This window comes from Canis aureus, chromosome 9, assembly GCF_053574225.1.
Source record: "Canis aureus isolate CA01 chromosome 9, VMU_Caureus_v.1.0, whole genome shotgun sequence".
NCBI lineage: Eukaryota > Metazoa > Chordata > Mammalia > Carnivora > Canidae > Canis > Canis aureus.
The window spans coordinates 38,637,245-38,656,107 of NC_135619.1; the positions used below are offsets into that span (position 1 = coordinate 38,637,245).

The following is an 18,863-nucleotide window of genomic DNA, read 5'->3' on the forward strand; positions in this document are numbered from 1 at the left end:
TAGAGTCCCACGTTGGGCTCCCTGCATGGAGCCTGCTTCTCTGTCTCTGCCCCCCACTCTCTGTATGACTATCATGAATAAATAAATAGAATCTTTAAAAAAATAGTTTAATATACAAATTTCAACATTATAAATTTCATTTTACCTGAATGGAAGCATAATTCGTTTTGGAATTCAATTAGATGTTTAAAGAAGCAGTCACTATGCTCAGAAAAACAACTGTGACAGCGAGTATCTTTGCAGTGCCTAATTGTCCTCATTTGTTTTATTCACCAGTGAGAAAAATCCAGCCTCAGAATCTGCTGCCTCTGGTGAAGATACTCAGCAAGTTCTTAATGCAGTAGCATCCATCAGGATTGCCTCTTGCTATTTTGAGCAGAATTTATCTCAAAACTGGAGCCAGAGTGCTCAAAGCAGATAAAAGACAGATGAATAAACAAAAGAAGGGACTCCTCAGAGGCCCATAGGGGACAATGGGCAGAACAGTGGAACCCCAGCCTCTGCTGGATTAGTTCATTCAGGGACAGACAATTTCAATCATTTTATAAAATTCCAATAATTTTAAAAAGTAGATTCAAATACCAGCTCATTATTTCCATTATGAACAGAGAAACTTAAATGACTGCCAGAGTCAAAAAAGAAGCACTCTCCATTCAACCCCTTCTTCATTCCCACTTAGAAAGAACATTCGACTGCTCCCTCTACTCACATTTCCGTTTCTTTTCATGAAGCCAGGACAGTGCTGATGTAAAGTGGCCATCACACAAGTTCCTATGAGCCAAGGCCATGGCCCCTGAGGACAGAGTCCTTGCACAGTTAGAGAAAAAAAGACTAATGCCACATGCCGTATTTCAGTGCTTTACAATGTGCTTCTGATAGCACACAAGTTTACTCTTAGCCGAACTATCTGTTTTGGCAAAGCAAATTTTAGTTGGGTGCTAAATATCCCTGTTCCCACACTGTGATTTACCTCCCAAAGGAAACAGCAGAATAAAAACAGAGAATATAATCAAAACAGCACTAATTGCACAAAATACCAAGATATTATTCTTGATTCATTTCCACTAGAACGGAGCTTCAAAACATTTAATTACTTCCTTCTAAACACCTACATGTGTTAAAATTAAGACTATAAAAATAAGGGTTTTTGATCCACAAGACCCCTAGGAACCTAGTTAGAGTGCATAGAAATTAGGTCATGGCTGAGAACCATAGACAGTCTAATGGAGAATGTCATAGGTGTTGATGTAATAGAACGTCCATCCTCTCTAATTCCTAGAATACCTCTTATGCTCTGGTGTCAAAGGCTGTTACTTGGCCTGTAACTTTAAAACAGTGATGAAAGTGAGAGAGACAATGGCTCCCTTCCTCAACATTTTATTTCTTCAGTCTTGCTTAACAAGCTTCTGCTCTCTTTTGTCTTGAAATGTGTTGACTATTACCTGCAATAATTAAGTTTCCTTAAACAGCCTTCCTTCTCCCTTTCCAACCCTGTTGCAAACCTCTACCCCAGCTCCCCACTCCCATCCTCCTCTAGAAAGATTTTTGTGCCTCTCAGGAGTCATAAACACCTCTTCCCTAGGCTCACCTCTTTTTATAATTACTTCTGATGGGAACTATATCTAATATCTCTATTTTCAGGGTTAATAAATTATTACCCCAATGAAACTAAGTTTCTTGAGATCAAGTACCAAAGCTAGTACTTCTTTTGAAGAGTCTACAGTACTTAGCTTAGTGTTAATACAACAAAGGATAAGCCCACATTGAATTGAACTCTCCTTTTCTTAAAAGTTAAACCTCCTTGTAGTTCTTAACTCAAGTTGATAGAATAAGCATTGCTAGAATTTAACAAATCAATCTTCCCTGAGTGTCATTAAAATACTTTAATAAAATCCCAACCGAGGCCTTTTGTATAATTTGTACCCTTATTTTTAAATTTCAGCTGTGATAGAATGGTAACCCCTTCTTTCCTTTCAGTACTGTTCACTTTTTGGTGGTATGAGCTCAGGCCTACTCAGGATAGACCAGCAGAGATGGAAGTCAGTCACGTGTAAGAAAACGGTCACTTTCCATAATAAAAGCACGTATAAAAATAACTTTAAAAATCCAGATCTCCCATTATTGGCTGTTTCTGGGGAAAAAAACAAAACAACAACAACAAAAAAGAAAGATCCTTTGAGTGGAAACACAGCCTCGAGGAAGTGGGGGGAGAAGATTATTCTTCTGACAAGAAGAATGGGTTTGTGCTTCTTGCTTGGGGTTATTATCACAACCTCTAGATACTTATTTTGTTGAACATATTTTGTTTTCCTGGTGTCAGGTGGCCAAGGGCCAGAAGTGCTAAAGATCTGGGCAGCGTATAAAAGCATGCCCAACAGAATTGTCTGACCCCAAAAGCCCCCAGTGTCCCTGTAGAGAAATTGTACAGCCCAACCTTGGTGGACACGTGCCCCTTGATCTCTTCTCTGATGAAGGGAAATATTCTCGCATTCCTCTGCATCTGCTTGCCTGGACTCATTATATATGCATTCTGGCTATTGTGTACTATTCTGATATTCTTGCAGGCAGATCTGGTCTTACCTGAATAGTTTTGTGTCTTTGTGTCTCATATAAATTGTTTCCTTATCTTTAGTAATCTTAAGGGATTCCTCAATGAGAAGATTTCACTGCACTGTTGGCCACATGTAGTCCTTGCATATCATTGAATTGATCGTCTTTTTAGATAGCTGATTTCCACAAGATCTTGAGTCTCTTAGACTTAATTCACTCTCTCCCCCTCTCCCTCTCCTTCTCTGTCTCTGTCCCTTCCTCCTTCTCTCTCACAAAATGTCTCATTTCAAACTTCCCCTTACATTTGGTAATAACCGTTATAGTCAGTGGTGGTTGTTACTCAAATCTACATAAGTGATAAAATTGCCTAGTACTATATGCACAGGCACACACACCTACACACAGATGCATATATGTGAAGCTGGTGAAATTTTAATAAGGTCTATGAATTGTGCTGATAACCATTTCCTGGTTCTGTTTCTGTCCTAAAATTATGTAAAATGTTAAAAGTGGGGAACATGGAGTGAAGAGTACACGGACTTCTCTGTACCATTTTTGCAACTTTCTGTAAATCTGTAATTATTTTAAAGTAGGAATAATTTGTTATAAGATGCTTGCACTACCTGGAAAGCCAAATAGTGTTGGGGTTTGCTTGGATTGATTATAAATGTACAATGCAAATTCTAGGGCAATCACTTAAAAAAAGTTTTTTAAAAAGTATAATTGATATGCTAAGAGAGAAGAGTGTATTTGGGCTCCAGAGAAACAGAACCAAAAGCTATGGGTATGTGTGTAAGAGATCTATTATAGTAGTTGACTCATACAATGAGAGAGACCAAGAAGTCCCATGACCTGCCATAGAGAAACAGAACCAAAAGTTATGGGTATGTGTGTAAGATATCTATTATAGGAGTTGGCTCATACAATCAGAGAGACCAAGAAGTCCCGTGATCTGCTGTATGTAAGAGGGAGAACCAGAAAAACCAGTGATGTAATTGGCTCCAAGTCTGAAGGTTTGAGAACCAAAGGAGCTGATGGTGTAAGTCACCACCCAAGACCAAATACCCAAGAACCAGGAGCACTGATGTCTTAGGGCAGGAGAAGATGGATGTCCCAGCTCAAGCAGAGAATAAATGTGCCCTTCTTCTGCTTTTTTGAATGAATTGGATCATGCACACCCATAATGGTGAGGGTGACCTTACACAGTCTACTGACTGAAATACTAATCTCTTCCAGAAACACCCTCAACAAGGTGTCAATTCTTCCCAACTGATCTATAGATTGAATGTAATTCCAATAAAAATTCCAGCAAGTTATTTTGGGGAAAGTGACAAACTGAGTCTAAAGTGAATATGGAGAGGCAAAAGCCCAGAATAGACACCCTAATATTGATGAAGGACAAAGCTGGAGATGAAGGACAAGTTGATACTACTTGACTTTAAGACTTACTATAAAGCCACAGAAATCAAGATAATGTGGTATTGGGCAGCCCCAGTGGTGCAGCAGTTTGGCGCTGCCTGCAGCCTGGGGTGTGATCCTGGAGACCCGGGATTGAGTCCCACATCGGGCTCCCTGCATGGAGCCTGCTTCTCCCTCTGCCTGTGTCTCTGCCTCTCTGTGTGTGTGTCTATGAATAAATAAATAAAATCTTAAAAAAAAATAATGTGGTATTGGTGAAAGAATACACAAATAAATTAATGGAACAGAATAGAGAGCTTGTAAGTAGACCTACACAAAAATAGTCAACTGATCTTTAGCAAAAGGGCAAAGGAAATAAAATGGAGCAAAAACAATCTTTTCAACAAATGGTATAGAACAACTGAACATTCATATGCAAAAAAATGAATATCTGCTCTGCAAAGACCGGGTCAAAGAATGAAAAGACAAGCTACAGACAAGGAGAAAGTATTATAAAAGACACATCTGATAAAGCAGAAGAATTTCCCCATCAAAATTGCAATGTCATTTTTCACAGAAATGGAACAAACAATCCTAAAATTTGTGTGGAACCACAAGAGACTCCAAATAGCCAAAGCAATTTTGAGAAAAAGAACAAAGCTGGAGACATCATGCTTCCTGACTTCAAACTATATTACAAAGCCATTTTAAACAAAACAATAAGGCATTGGCATAAAAACAGACACACAGATCAATAGAACAGAAGAGAACCCAGAAAAAAACTCACACATATATGATCAATTAATTTATGACAAAAGAGCCAAGAATATACAATAGGGAAGGGACAGTCTCTTTAATTAATGTCAGGAAAATTGGACAGCTACAGGCAAACGAATAAAACTGAACCACTATCTTACACCATACACAAAAATTAACTCAAAATGGATTAAAGAATGTAAGACCTAAAATCATAAAACTGCATGAAGAAAACAAGCAGTAAGCTCCTTGACATGGGCCTTGGCAATGATTTTTTTAGATTTGATACTAGAAGCAAACAACAAAGCAGAAATAAACAAGTGAGACTACATCAAACTAAAATTCTTTTGCACAGCAAAGAAAACCATTAACAAATGAAAGGCAACGTAACAGAATGGGAAAAACCATCTGCCTATTGTATTACCTGATTAGGGGACAATATCCAAAATACATGAGGAACGTATACAACTCAATAGCAACAAAACAAAACAAACAATCCAATTAAAAATGGGCAGAGGATCTGAATAGACATTTCCAAAGAAGACTTACAGGTAATCAACATGTACATGAAGAGGTGCACAACATCACTAAACATCAGGGAAATACAAATCAAACCACAATGAGCTATAATCTCACATCTGTTAGAATGGCTATTATCAAAAAGGCAAAAAATGTGTTGATAAGGATGTGGAGAAAAGGGAACCCTTGCGCATTGTTGGTTGTATGTAAGGCAGCGTAGCCAATATGGAATATAGTATGGAAATACCTAAAAAAAAAATGCAATAGAACTACCATATGATCCAGCAATTCCACTTCTGAGTATTCATCCAAAGGAAACAAAACCACTAACTTGAAAAGATCAATGCACTTCAATGTTCATTGCAGCATTATTTGTAATAGCCAAGCCTGGGAAGCAACCTAAGCGTCCATAGATGGATAAATGGATCAAGAAAATGTGGTATACACATATAATAGAACATTCATGAAAGGAATGAAGTCTTGCCATTGTGACAATGTGTGTGGAACTTGAGGGCATTATGCTAAGTGAAATATGACAGAGAAATGCAAATACCATGTGATCTTACTTATATGTGGAATCTTAAAAAAAAAAGCCAATTCATAGATACAGAGAACAGATTGATGATGCCAGAGGCATGGGGTGTGAGGTGAGCAAAATGAGTGAAACTACTTTCACAAAAGGTACAAACTTCCAGTTATAAAATAAATGTCACAGAGTTGTAACATATAGCGACTATAGTGACTATAATAAATAATACTGCATTGTGTATTTGAACATTGGTAAGAGAGTAGGTCTTAAAAGTTATTATCACACGCAAAAATTTGTAATCTTATATGGTGATGGATGTTAACTACGCTTACTGCAACGGTCATTTTGCAGTATATACAAATGTCAAATCATTACACTGTGCACTAGAAACTAATATAATATCTCAATTATATCTCAATTTAAAAGATATGACATCATTTAAAAAATGATGTCTCCCATCTATAGTTGAGTGTCCCCAAAGAGGAAATTCACATGTACTTACAAAGCAGAATGTCAGCAACAACCTCAAATCATCTATCCTCATCTTTTGCCTCTATTCCCACTTGTTCATGACTGACTCCTACGGAATCAATTGTGGAAACCTCACTGCTTCCACCCACCATTGCAAGAACATCAAGTTAGGTGTCAAGACTTTTGTCTCCAAGATTTCCATTCTGTGGGATAGTCCCTGGTTTCCCGAAGAGTCTCTTCCCTCCCCTATGCCTTATGTATTATACTCTTCCATCAGCTTCACAAAGCTTGTGTAACTCCACTAGACCCTACGAGCCTCAAACCTTTCTCTTCATGGGAGCCACAGACCAGCCTAAGGACCAGTAGGGACAAGATGGTACTCTGAATCATCTTCCCCAGCACAAGCCCCATAGCTAAGTCTATAAAGGAACATTAATGGGCCCTGGGCCTGGGAGTGTGGGACATAGTGCCCATACTATCCTAGTCTTGGCTCAGCACTCAGAAAGGTACCTTTTCATCAGTGCCTGGGCTGAGACAGCACAGAAACCTGGATGTTCTGACAACAAAGCTGATGACCATGCTTCTCTTTGGTAACAAAGTCATGTTTGATGAATGCTGTCTGTCAGAGGCTTCCTTTAAAAAAAAAAATTTTTTTAAACAAAATAAAAAAATAAAAATCTGAAACAGACCCATAACTACAGAGAACAAACTGATGGTTGCCAGAGGAGTGTGGGGAAGGGGTATGGGTAAAGTGGATGAAGGGGGGGGGGACTCGTTCACTTACGGAGTGAACAAGTCACAGGAATAAAAGACAAAGGTTAGGGAATATGGTGAACAGTGTTGTAATAGCACTGTATATGGTGACATGGCAGCTACACTTGTGAGCATAGCATAAGAGATAGATTTATACAATCACTATGTTGTACACTTGTAATTAATATAACATTGTGTCTTAACTACAATTAAAAACATTTTTTAAGGCTTTTATTATATACCAAATTTTGCATCGTTCATTGAAGGCATCCATGAATAAGTTAGCACTGCCCTCTACTGGATGATCTGTTTATTACTCAATAAATAAATAAATAACCACCAAATGATTTTTAAAATAGGATTTTTGATATTTTTTCTTAACATCAATGAAAAACTAATGGAAACTAGGACATCGGAGCTGTCTAGATATCCCTCCATACCTACTAATATGGTGAGATAAAAAGTTCCTCGAGAAAAAGGGCTTAATTTTCTAGTTTTGAGAATCATAAGTTTAAAAAATGAATTCTCATATATTAACAACAAAGAAAGAAAATGTCAGAGAGACAAAAAGGTAGAGGGGAGAGAGAGAGAAAATGAATTCTCATCTGAGCACATGGGGACTGGTTTCCTACTTTGGCAACCTCAAAAATAAACTCAAGTAAATGCTTTCTTTGTGACATCACCAGCTGCAGTTCTTCTAATGTGTGTGCTAATTCTGGCTCATGGGATAAACTTTTTATCTTCTTGAGACAAAATGTAAGCTGAGTTTAGTCAACTGTAATGATCGCTTCTCCTGCTATGAAAATGGTATGTTCCTACCTGAGCAGATTAAATTGTGGTTGGTTGGGAGTCATCCAGCAAACTGTTATACCTGATACCTGACATAGTAGTAGCATTAAAACTGACTGAAATGTAGCCCAAATTTTGACTTCTAAGATAAGAAAAAAAATAAAGAGTCATTAAAAGATATTACTACTTGACTCATCTTGTTAAGCATCTGACTCTTGATCTCAGCTCAGGTCTTGATCTCACAGTCAGGAGTTCAAGCTCCTCATTGGCCTCCACTTAAAAAAAAAAAGATATTAATACTTAAGTAGCATTTACAAAGCAAAAAGAAAGAAATTTTTAAAAAAGAAAAAAAGAGGAATATCTAATATAAATTAAACTGTATGCCATAAATTACCATGACAAGAACACCTGGATGCAATCTTCATAAGACAAATGCAGAAACGGAATGAACCATCATTTCTGGGTTAGAGACTCCCAACACAGAGACTCCTAACTCCCCCAAAGATCCTAGAAAGGACACAGGGTTTGGCATAGACACCTTGGATTCAAGCTGCAGCTCTGCTATTGTGCGGCTTTGAAAAGTCCTCGCTTTCCTTGTCTGTAAGGTGGAGACAATAATATGTTACTCAGAGAGCCTGACAAAAATGGGGTGAAATAAAGCATGTAAATCACTTAACCCAGTATCTGGCATATATTAGGTTTTCAATAAAAACATGGTTTTGGGTGGCTCAGAGGTTGAGCATCTGCCTTTGGCTCAGGTTGTGATCCCAAGATCCTGAGATAGAGACCCACAGCAGGCTTCCCACAGGGAGCCTGCTTCTCCCTCTGCCTATGTCTCTGCCTCTGTGTCTCTCATGAATAAATAAATAAAATCTTTCTAAAAAGTTTTAAAAAACTACTGTCCTTTTCTCTTTTTGTCTTCCTTCCAAACTCCTATATCCACCCAGCTATTTTTTAAAAAGATTTTATTTATTTATTGATGAGAGACACACACACACACACAGAGAGAGAGAGAGAGAGGCAGAGACACAGGCAGAGGGAGAAGCAGGCTCCATGCAGGGAGCCAGACGTGGGACTCGATCCCAGGTCTCTAGGATCACACCCTGGGCTAAAGGCGGCACTAAACCGCTGAGCCACCTGGGCTGCCCTATCCACCCAGTTATTAGACAGCCTCCAGGTGACACACAGGCCATCATTTCCAAGCACCATGTCTAGAACTCCTTTCTCTCCTGCCTATTTCCTAATTACAGCCACCATTATTCACCTAGTTGTCCAAGTCAGACATTTGAACATCACTCTAGATGCCCTTCTCCTGCTCACCTCCTCACATACTTAAAAGATGCCTTCAAGACTCAGTTTGGAGGTCACTTCTGAGAAGAGCCTGGATTTTTCTGCTCCTCTCAGGTTGACTTAACTTCTTGATCTGGTCACATGTTTCCAGAGCCCCCCACATGTGCCTCTATTAAAGAGTTACAGTGCTGTTGTGACTTGTTTTCTCTTCCCCACTGGGGTATGGGTATTTTTCGAGGAGGGACTGTGTCTGATTCAAAGTTTTACCCCCAAGCTCTAGCATCGCACCTGTCATATGAACATGTCGAAAAACATCTGTGTAATAAATGTAAAAATGGATTCATGGATTAATAATATGTTCTTGGAGTTTCTGAAATGCTAGTCTTACCTCTTTCATCTACAGAGCAACAGAGTTAAGAGTCAGAGAGTGCCATGTGGCCTTAGGAGCCAAAATCAGGCTTCCTATTCCATCCCCTCCAGTGTAGATTTCTAGACCCTGGAAGTTAGGCAAGGCTTGCTGAGCAGTCGCCTGCCTCATACCTATCAAACACAGAGATGAGACAGGTCTGCCTCTGAAAGCCTACCCTTAGGCTTTGACCCAGCTGTGCTAGCTCACAGAATCAGGGGCAAAGGAAAATGTGTGCTCTTTGCAGTCAGGGCAGTTCTAAAAAGGAGAATGTATACAATAGTTTAATTGTCCTCTGCACAGGGTGCTAGCCAAGGGGCAGGTGGGACCCGAAACCCAACCCACACTTCATTAGCCAAACAGGAATGCCAGTTTGAGTCTGTGTTGCATAAACTACAGTCTGCTCATCAAGCCCGTTGGTCACCCCCTGAGGTCTGCATCTACCCAGAGGGAACACAAAGCTCCATGTGAAATGGGTGGTCATTTCATTTTGATGGGCTGGGAGAGGAAGGGAAGTGTTCTCTCCAAGAAAAATAGGTAGGAAGAAGAGAATTAGCACGTACTGAACATCTACTATGTGCCAGACACTGGAGCACAGGATTTGGATAAACCACTTGATGTCATTCAAACAAATCTTTAAAAATTGGTGTCTTCAGATGAATGTACTGATGATTAGAGCCAGGAAGACCACGAAAGTGAGGACACTTGGATCCAAAGCCCATCATCACACCCCCACTCCATGATACTTTGCACTCTGCAGACAGAACATCCCACTACTAGTGATTATTCTTTAGTGTTCCCAGGAGCTACAGAGTGTGAAATTGAACAATGCAGACACATCTGTTATCCCAGGGATGTGAACTGAGGAATGCAATTGGGGCGGTACCCAATTTTCAAACAGGTACATGCCAAAAGTTCATTCCAAGACCAGAACTTTTCAAATATTTTTTCTAAGCTATAAAGTGAAAGTTAGGCTCTTGAGCAAGCTCACAAAATTGTTTTTAATATGGTTTGGAAGCTTAAGCCCTGAAATAGTGCTTCTTTGACCCTCTGTGAATATTGAGTTCCTGCTGGTCCTGGGCACCCAATCACAAGCTGGTAAATTTCAAGATGGACTGACTAGCTGTGCCTACAGGGGGCTTATAAGGCAAGTAACATAAAATAAAAGGCCTATGTAAAAAGTCCTACAAATAAGATTTGGAAAATCTCTATTTCAGTGTTTCTCAATCTCAGCGCTATTAACACTGTGGTCTAGAGAATTCTTTGTCATAGGGACCTATCTGGCACATTGTATGATCTTTAGCGGTGCTCTACCCACAACCCACTAAATGCCTGTAAAAACATCCCACCACCGGTTCTCTGTTAACAGCCAAAGAAATGTCCCCCGGGGGACCAAAATCACTCTCCATTGAGATATTGGAATGCACTGGTCTCTGAACAATGGCTTACAGCCACTTCAGTGTCCTGTAGCTCTCAAAGGCCAGAAACCCAGGTTTTTGTGAATAAACTACTAACATGCAAAGACACATAACATTTTAAAAAGTAAAACACACCTTTTGAGGGTTGGGAAAGATTATTTGCAATTCTTTCAAAGATTTAACACATTTAAATATCTAGGTCATTTTAAAATACCTAGAAAGATTTAATACTATATTCTTAAGTAAAGGATGATTGAAAATGCTTTCCAGAGTCAAATAAAATACAATGTTCCCCAGAAAAGTCTAAGATATTTTAGGTGAATTATGATATGCTGGTTTCCAGGTAGTTATTTGGCATCAACAATGGGCCTTTCTTTGGCTGTAAACAGAAAAATGTGGGTGTGGACATAATGAAGCAATTGTACAGTTGGAAATGGTGAATAATTCACATCTCTCATAGAGAGGGGGTCATGCCACCTTCACAGCAAAGACCAAGATGATTCCCATGATGCTAAGAGAAGTTTCAGATTCCACACAATACTTCAAATCCCCCCCCCCCTTTTTTTTTCTCCCATGGGACTATTCTCTGCTTTCAAATGAACAAAAAGTGGTTTCCTTCACAGGCTATCAAGCTAATGCCCAATTGCCCCTTGGGGGAGTTCAACCTTTTTTTTTATATGAAAATTTGATTCTTATCTGATCAACATCAAAATCTCCATTCAAAGATAAATAGGGCAGGCAGGAGTTGCTATAGCTCTCCAAATGCTAGCAAAGCCAACTAAGGAATTAGATTTCAAGACTCTTAAAAAAAAAAAGGCTCTTGTCTCCTGAGTTTTCTGTACACATTATATATTCTCCTTCTGAAAGCTGAATTCTGAGGGCTAGCTGTTCCATTAAACTGACCTTTCTCCTCCTCCATCAGCCCCTAATGCCAAAGCTTTCAAAGAGAGTTGAAAAACTTTGTGGTTCGTATACAAGTTGCGTGGAATGGTTAAGAGCAGAGACTCTGGGACATATCTGGAGTTGGAACTAAAAATCTCAGCTCTCCACTTACTTGTTCTTGGGGACCCTTGGGACACTTCACCATGTGTGCTTGTTTCCTCATCTTTCTGCTGGAAATAATCAAACGTGCCTTTTTAAGGTAGCCATGAGGAACAACAGGAGCTAGTATTCATAAAGTGCATGGAATGGTGTCTAAGGCCTAGCAAGTACTACACAAGTATTTGTTAAACAAAATTGTAAAATAAATAAAGCCTCGGGAGGCTGTTGTCTCATTTTTGAAATCAAGCAAAGCCCTAGGGGAAAATTAAGAAATAGGCATTTTGTCTTTCCTACCTGCACTTCCTTCTTTTGGTTCCTTCTTCCTTTATCTTGAGCATCCTTTTCAAGTGCCTACCAGGGTGTTAGCAGATCACAACTGGTGATATTTAAGATGCCAATCTCAGCTTCCTTTTCCAAGTGGCCTTTGAATTCCCCCTGGAGACTCTGAAAGACTGAAAATCATCAGAGCTTAAAGAAATGAATCTGCAGGCTGCCTGGGTGGCTCAGCAGTTGAGCGTCTGCCTTTGGCTCAGGGCGTGATCCAGGGGTCCTGGGATGGAGTCCTGCATCAAGGTCCCCACAGGGAGCCTGCTTCTCTGTACCTATGTCTCTGCCTCTCTCTTTGTGTCTCTCATAAATAAGTAAATAAAATCTTAAAAAAAAAAAAAAGAAAAGAAAAGAAAAGAAAGAAAGAAATGAATCTGCGGGGCACCTGAGTGGCTCAGCGGTTGAACATCCACCTTTGACTCAGGTCCTGCGTCCCACACCAGGCTCCTCACAGGGAACCTGCTTCTCCCTCTGCCTATGTTCCTGCCTCTCTCTCTCTGTGTCTCTCATGAATAAATAAAATCTACAAAAAAAAAAAAAAAAAGAAGAAAGAAAGAAAGAAAGAAAGAAAGAAAGAAAGAAAGAAAGAAAGAAAGAAGAAAGAAAGAAATGAACCTGCAATACTGACATGTCAGGAGTTGTATTTTCAGATGGGGGGGGCGGGGGTTGGAAATCCGTCTGTGCCTGAGGCTGGCTTGGGGAGAATAATGCAAATTCATACCTTTGAGCCTAAAAATTAAATTAAAAAAACAAGCAGCTTCAAATTACTGTGTTCTAGCATATGGAAATTGTGGCACTTTCTTGAAATGAGTCATCCCAAGACCAAGTTAGAAGCAGACATAATTTCCAGATGTCAAAAATTTTTTACTTTTCACTAAATAAAAAAGCAAGCAAGATGGAGTATGGTTTTTAATACTGCTTCTCTTACTAGCTGTTAATGTTTACTCACTTCTGATTTTTCTAAGATTATCCCCTTGTAAGCTGTGGCCTAAATGCATTTAAATTGCCTTTGAATATCCCAAGCAATCCTTACTACCATGGAAACAGAACCAAGGATATGCAAGATGACTCCTCAGGGGCATAATTTGGTGCTTTAGATACTTTTGATTGGTTGCTCGGTGCTCTACCACCCCTTGTCTGAAATGCAATAATCTTGGTTGTATTTATTTTTATTATCCATGGGAGCACACAATTCACCAGGAAGTAGAAAGTGCCATTCATCCATCAAAGTGCTACCATAGATATTTATAATCACAGGCAGCATTAGCAAGGGCAAATCCCTGTGCATCAGAAGTGTGGGCAGATTGATCCAGAAGGATTTAGGCATTTGCCCAATGGTCTATGAGATAACCTGCACTTTTTGTACTTTTATTGGTGGAGGAGAAAAGAGCACGGCCTAGTGCTCCAAAGAATGCTGCCTAATGCCCTGGCTCTTGAAAATGTGACTTGACGGTTGTACAATTCGGTATAAAGGGCATATGAGATAGTAATAATAAAGGTCAAAACTGAGAAATATCCAATTTACAACACTGACGGTAAAGTATTTATAACCTTAATAAAATACCTTAGCTGCTTATCTCGTACATGTAAAATGGCCATTTCTAGAGTGTAGAATTAGGGTTTTGGTTCAGTTTGAGATCCATGTTTGTAAACTAATCATCCTTTGGATGAAAGATTAGACATAAAGAATAAATATTTCCCTTGCCTGTCTCATCAATCCGTGATGAAACCAGGAGAAAGATGTCAAGGTCATGTCCATCTCTCTTGTTCAAAAAATACCGCCTGAGACACGAGAATTTCAGCCACTTACAGGCATAATATTCTCATGCCTCCTTATATAACTAGAGTCATGATATGATATGTACAAAGGCACAAAACAAATATTGCTGTTTTAGATTCACTTTTTTCTTCCCTTTTTTGAGTTACCAGGAGTACTCTGGGGATAAGTCTCAAGAGACTAGCTACCTCTTAGAATAAACGATATCATGGCAACAAAGGGACACAAAGACCAGACAGATTGAGCCTACCTGGCTTTCACCCAGCATAGAAATGATTATGACATTTAGATGTCGAAAGATAAAAATGTTGACAACTAAGTTTTATCTCTACAGGATAATGAAGTTTCTACACAGCTACAGGAAATATATTAATAATCTCACAGAGATTTCTGGTAGAAATATTTCTAATATTTCTAATTGATGAAGAAGATGGACTGATAGAGTCTGTGAGTGGATATAAAACTGGCATGTAGAAATGTGAAAAGAAATTTAAATAGTAATCAGATAAATTTTTTAAAAAGAAATGTTTTATAACTAGTCAGCAAAAACAATTTAATTATCTAACATTCACAGCTATAGAAGGGGAGGCAGACATATCTCATGTTGGTGGCCGCCAGTATCTTTTGAACAAACTTCTTATATTTGGAAAAGTTATCAAATTATGAATTGTGTCTCTAAAGGAAAAAAGATACAACTCATTTTCCCAAGTTCCTTTGCAACAGGGATGTCAACATATAACCCACAAATACATCCAATTGGGAATCTGATATAGAAGAGGGAAATAGGAGGAAGCAGATGACGCACAGAATTCATTTCCTGTTGGCGATGATAGCAGAGTGTCCAGCTTTGAAGGCAGCAGTTTCTGGCATCAGCCATTGCCCAGACTCAGCAGATGAGCTGTGGTGGTATCTCCTGATGACGACAATCTTTTCTGGAACAGCCCTACAGTGTGGCATGGATATCCTTCATTGTGTTGAGTCTCCAAGACTTACTCTCTGCACCAACAAATTCCTTAGTTTGCAACTAAGAATCCTGATTAACATAGTATATATGTATATATTATAGTATATACATTCATAAATCCTTAGTGCAAATATGAACTGAAACATCACTTTTATAAAGTGCTTTAGTATTATATATCAAGATCCACAAAAAAATTCATCTCTGAGTCATCAATTCTCTTCTTTTTAAAAAGATTTATTTATTTTTTTGAGAGAGAGAGCACTTGTGCGCACACACACACACATACACACGCATGCACGTGGTGGGGGAGGGGCAGAGGGAGAGAGAATCCTCAGGCAGGCACATTGTTGAGCAAGAGCCCAACATGGGGCTCAATCCCAGGACCCCGAGATTATGACCTGAGCTGAAAACAAGAGTTGGATGCTTAACCGACTGAACCACCCAGATGCCCCTCATTAACCTTCTCCTAAGAATTTGTGCTAATAATCTAAAGAAAGGAAAATGGATGTATGAATGGGCATGATTTAAAATCTCAAGGCATGAGAAACTATCCGAACGCTCTCCACCAAGGGAACAATTAAGTTAGTTATGGTAAGGCCTTGACCATCAGTAGAATGCCAGCATTTCCACATGGTAAGGGTTTAAGATACAATTCCATTGGAGAGAGGCCAGAGGGCTCAAAGCTGCATTTAGACAGAGTACATGTTTGTTTTCTTCCTTAGACAGAATATTATTTTTTAAGACAGAATATTTATTTGGGGTTGCTTGTGGGGAATGAAGAGTGAGATTGGGGGACATTAAACCCCAATTATCTCCCCTACACCTGTGACCACTGGCAGAAAATTGCACAGTGAATAAAATAATTATTAGGAAGCTTATGTAGCAAGGGAGGAAAAAATGCTCATGCTATCTTGTTTAGGGAATAGAGCAAAAGACAAAATATCTCCATTAGTGACTACAGTTTTGTAAAAAACTAAAGTAGTAAATTGAGCTAGGTCTGGAAGGAAACAGAAGAACGGTGTGATTCATTGAGTGGCAAAAGTGTCAATAAATTTTTATTCTTGTTTTGTGCTGATGTCACTCAGTGTGACAAATATTTTTATGCTTTACAAAATTATCTTGTGGTCAACATAATATCCTTTCTTTGGCAATGTTTCAGTGATATTATGGCAATATAGCTACCTACTCTGTGAAGATGACTTTGGTACTTACTGTCTTGGAGTTAGACTCAATCTGGGCTTTGGGTAACCTGGCTACTTTAGTGTGCATGGATCTGCAGGACCAAAGGAAAAAGGCATCACTCTATGAAATCACTAGCCACATAGGCCTTTCCACCAGAACTCTAAAAATACACCTGCTCACATGGATCAGTGCAGACTGTTGGTAAGGGTAAATTAGCAAACATCTTTGGCTTTGTCTAGTAACGACAGAGGTATCTACAACCATAGATAACCGTAACCACACCATAACCCAGAAATTCCACTCCTAGGTATTTACTCTGGCAAAACTACTGGCACATTTAGACCAGTAAATACATACAAAAATGTTTACAGTCACATTATCCTAGTCACCAAAAACTGAAAACGATTCAAGTGCTCATTTTTAAAAAAGATATATTTATTTATTTGAGATCAAAGCAAGAGAGCATGGTGGAGGGGGAGGGACAGAGGGGAGGAAGAGAGAGTCTTAAGCAGACTCTGCCTTAAGCACAGAGACCAAAAAGGGGCTCCATCTCATGACCCCAAGATCATTACTTGAGCCAAAACCAAAAGTCAGGAACTTAGACTGTGCCCCTCAGGTGCCCCTCAATTTAACTAACTGTTCATGAACAGTAGAATGGATTTTCTTAAAAAAAAAAAAAAAAAAAAGGTAAGCATACAGTGTAATCATGCAATTCTATATAACAGTGAATGCATACAAACTACTCTTAGACTTAACAAAACAAATGAAGGGACACCTAGGTGGCTCAGTGGTTGAGCGTCTGCCTGTGGCTCAGGTCATGATCCCGGGGTCCTGGGATCGAGTCCCACATCAGACTCCCCGCAGGGAGCCTACTTCTCCCTCTGCCTATGTCTCTGCCTCTCTCTGTGTGTCTCTCATGAATAAATATAACGTTAAAAAAAATGAAGCTCATAAGGATGACCATGAATGAAAGAAGCAAGATACATGGTATGACTTGATTCATGAAAAGTTTAAAAGCAGATAAAATTAAACAATGCCAGTTAGGGATGCTTACAAAATTGGCAAAACTATAAAGTAAGGACATGATTAACTCAGATGTCAAGATGGTAGTTACCTCTGGAGAGGGAAGGGAAGAAGAGTTTGTTTAGAAAGTGACACACTGGGGGCACCTGAGTGGCTCAGTGGTTGAGTGTCTGCCTTTGGTTGGTGATCCTGGAGTCCTGGGATCAAGCCCTGCTTCGGGCTCCCCTGCATGGAGCCTGCTTCTTCCTCTGCCTACATCTCTGCCTCCCTCTCTCTCTCTCTCTCTGTGTGTCTCATGAATAAATAAATAAAATCTTAAAAAAAAAGAGAGAGAAAGAAAGAAAGAAAGAAAGAAAGAAAGAAAGAAAGAAAGATAGAAAGAAAGAAAGAAAGAAAGAAAGAAAGAAGAAGAAGAAGAAGAAGAAAGAAAAAGAAAGAAAAGAAAGAAAGAGAAAGAAAGAAAGAAAGAAAGAAAGAAAGAAAGAAAGAAAGAAAGAAAAAGAAAAAGAGAAAGAAAGGAAGGAAGGAAGGAAGGAAGGAAGGAAGGAAGGAAGGAAGAAAGAAAGAAAGAAAGAAAGAAAGAAAGAAAGAAAGAAAGAAAGAAAGAAAGAAAGAAAGAAAGAAACACGCTGGGGCTTCTGGCCTGGAAGTGTTCCTTCTTGATGAGGTGTTCACTTTATAATTTTACTTTAAATAGTGGTACAGTTGTGTTTTACATTCCTTTCTTTGTAGTTTATATGTTGAAAAAGAAAAAAGAGGAGACCCTAACAAAGAGAGAAGACTCCTGTGTGTCAGGAGTAAGGAGGTTGAGAAATCACCTTTTCTAGAAATAGAAACCACTTTTTCAAGTTACTGAAGTAGGAGTGAAAGGTAGAGAAATTAATGGCGATCTTGATTAATGAAACCAAACCACCTTCAGGATTTGGTTGTCCAGGAACATGATTCAGAATCATTACCTAGTAAATAAATGTGGTCTTTTGAATTCATCAAAGCAAGGTATTACCAGCAAGAATTGTACCTTGGAAAGCCTCCATACAGTGGAAATGAGAGTTCTCCGCAGGTCCTGGAGGCTCATGCACTGGGAGGAGTCCTCTTTTCATGCAGGCTGGCACCTTCTCCTGCCAACAGAGAAGTTGAGATTGCAGCTTCTGTACCTGAATTCAGGTTGTCTCTAGCAGTCATGAAGAGTTATGAACACAGGCATGTTTGTTATCTGGACAATCCTCATAGGGCTTGTGGCCTCTGGAAGTTCTCTGAGATGAAAAAGAAAAGGTTTCAGGGACTTAGCCTGGAGGCAGGACTCCAACAATTTTTAATGGAACCTAGAATGAGAGAGTAATGAGGAGTAGAGGGTTGTCATGACATTTTGCTACAACCAGGGAAACCACCTAAAGCACTCCCAGGCTATGAACAGCTGCTCAAGAAGATACTAGTTAAGCTTGTTGAGCCTTTCTCAAGCTGCCATGGAAAGCATAACACCTAGCAATTTGTTCCATTGATTGGTCAGCATGGATAATCTGCCCCAAACTAAACATTCTCTCAAGAACCAGAAGTTTGCGTCGATTACTTGTGCATTTGAAGTCTATCATTTCAAATTCAAATCTGAAGATTCTCACTGGCTTTAGTTTAATTTTGTATTCCTGGCACACTGTTAAACTTGGGAAGAAGCA

The 18,863-nt window shown here is 39.2% G+C and overlaps 1 protein-coding gene and 1 long non-coding RNA gene across 2 annotated transcripts in view; both read left to right on the top strand.

Annotated features, from left to right (window-relative positions):
- The window catches only part of PCNX4 (pecanex 4), a 66,042-nt gene extending 64,144 nt beyond the window's left edge, over positions 1-1,898 (top strand). Inside the window, exon 11 of the mRNA XM_077909495.1 lies at positions 277-1,898. Coding sequence (XP_077765621.1) covers positions 277-279 — 3 coding nt within the window. The 3' untranslated portion in view covers positions 280-1,898. The remainder of the gene's footprint in view (positions 1-276) is intronic.
- Positions 1,899-7,460: 5,562 nt separating this feature from the next.
- LOC144320111 (uncharacterized) overlaps positions 7,461-18,863 on the top strand; it is a 38,376-nt gene continuing 26,973 nt past the window's right edge. Inside the window, exon 1 of the long non-coding RNA XR_013385696.1 lies at positions 7,461-7,783. This is a non-coding gene — a long non-coding RNA (uncharacterized LOC144320111). The remainder of the gene's footprint in view (positions 7,784-18,863) is intronic.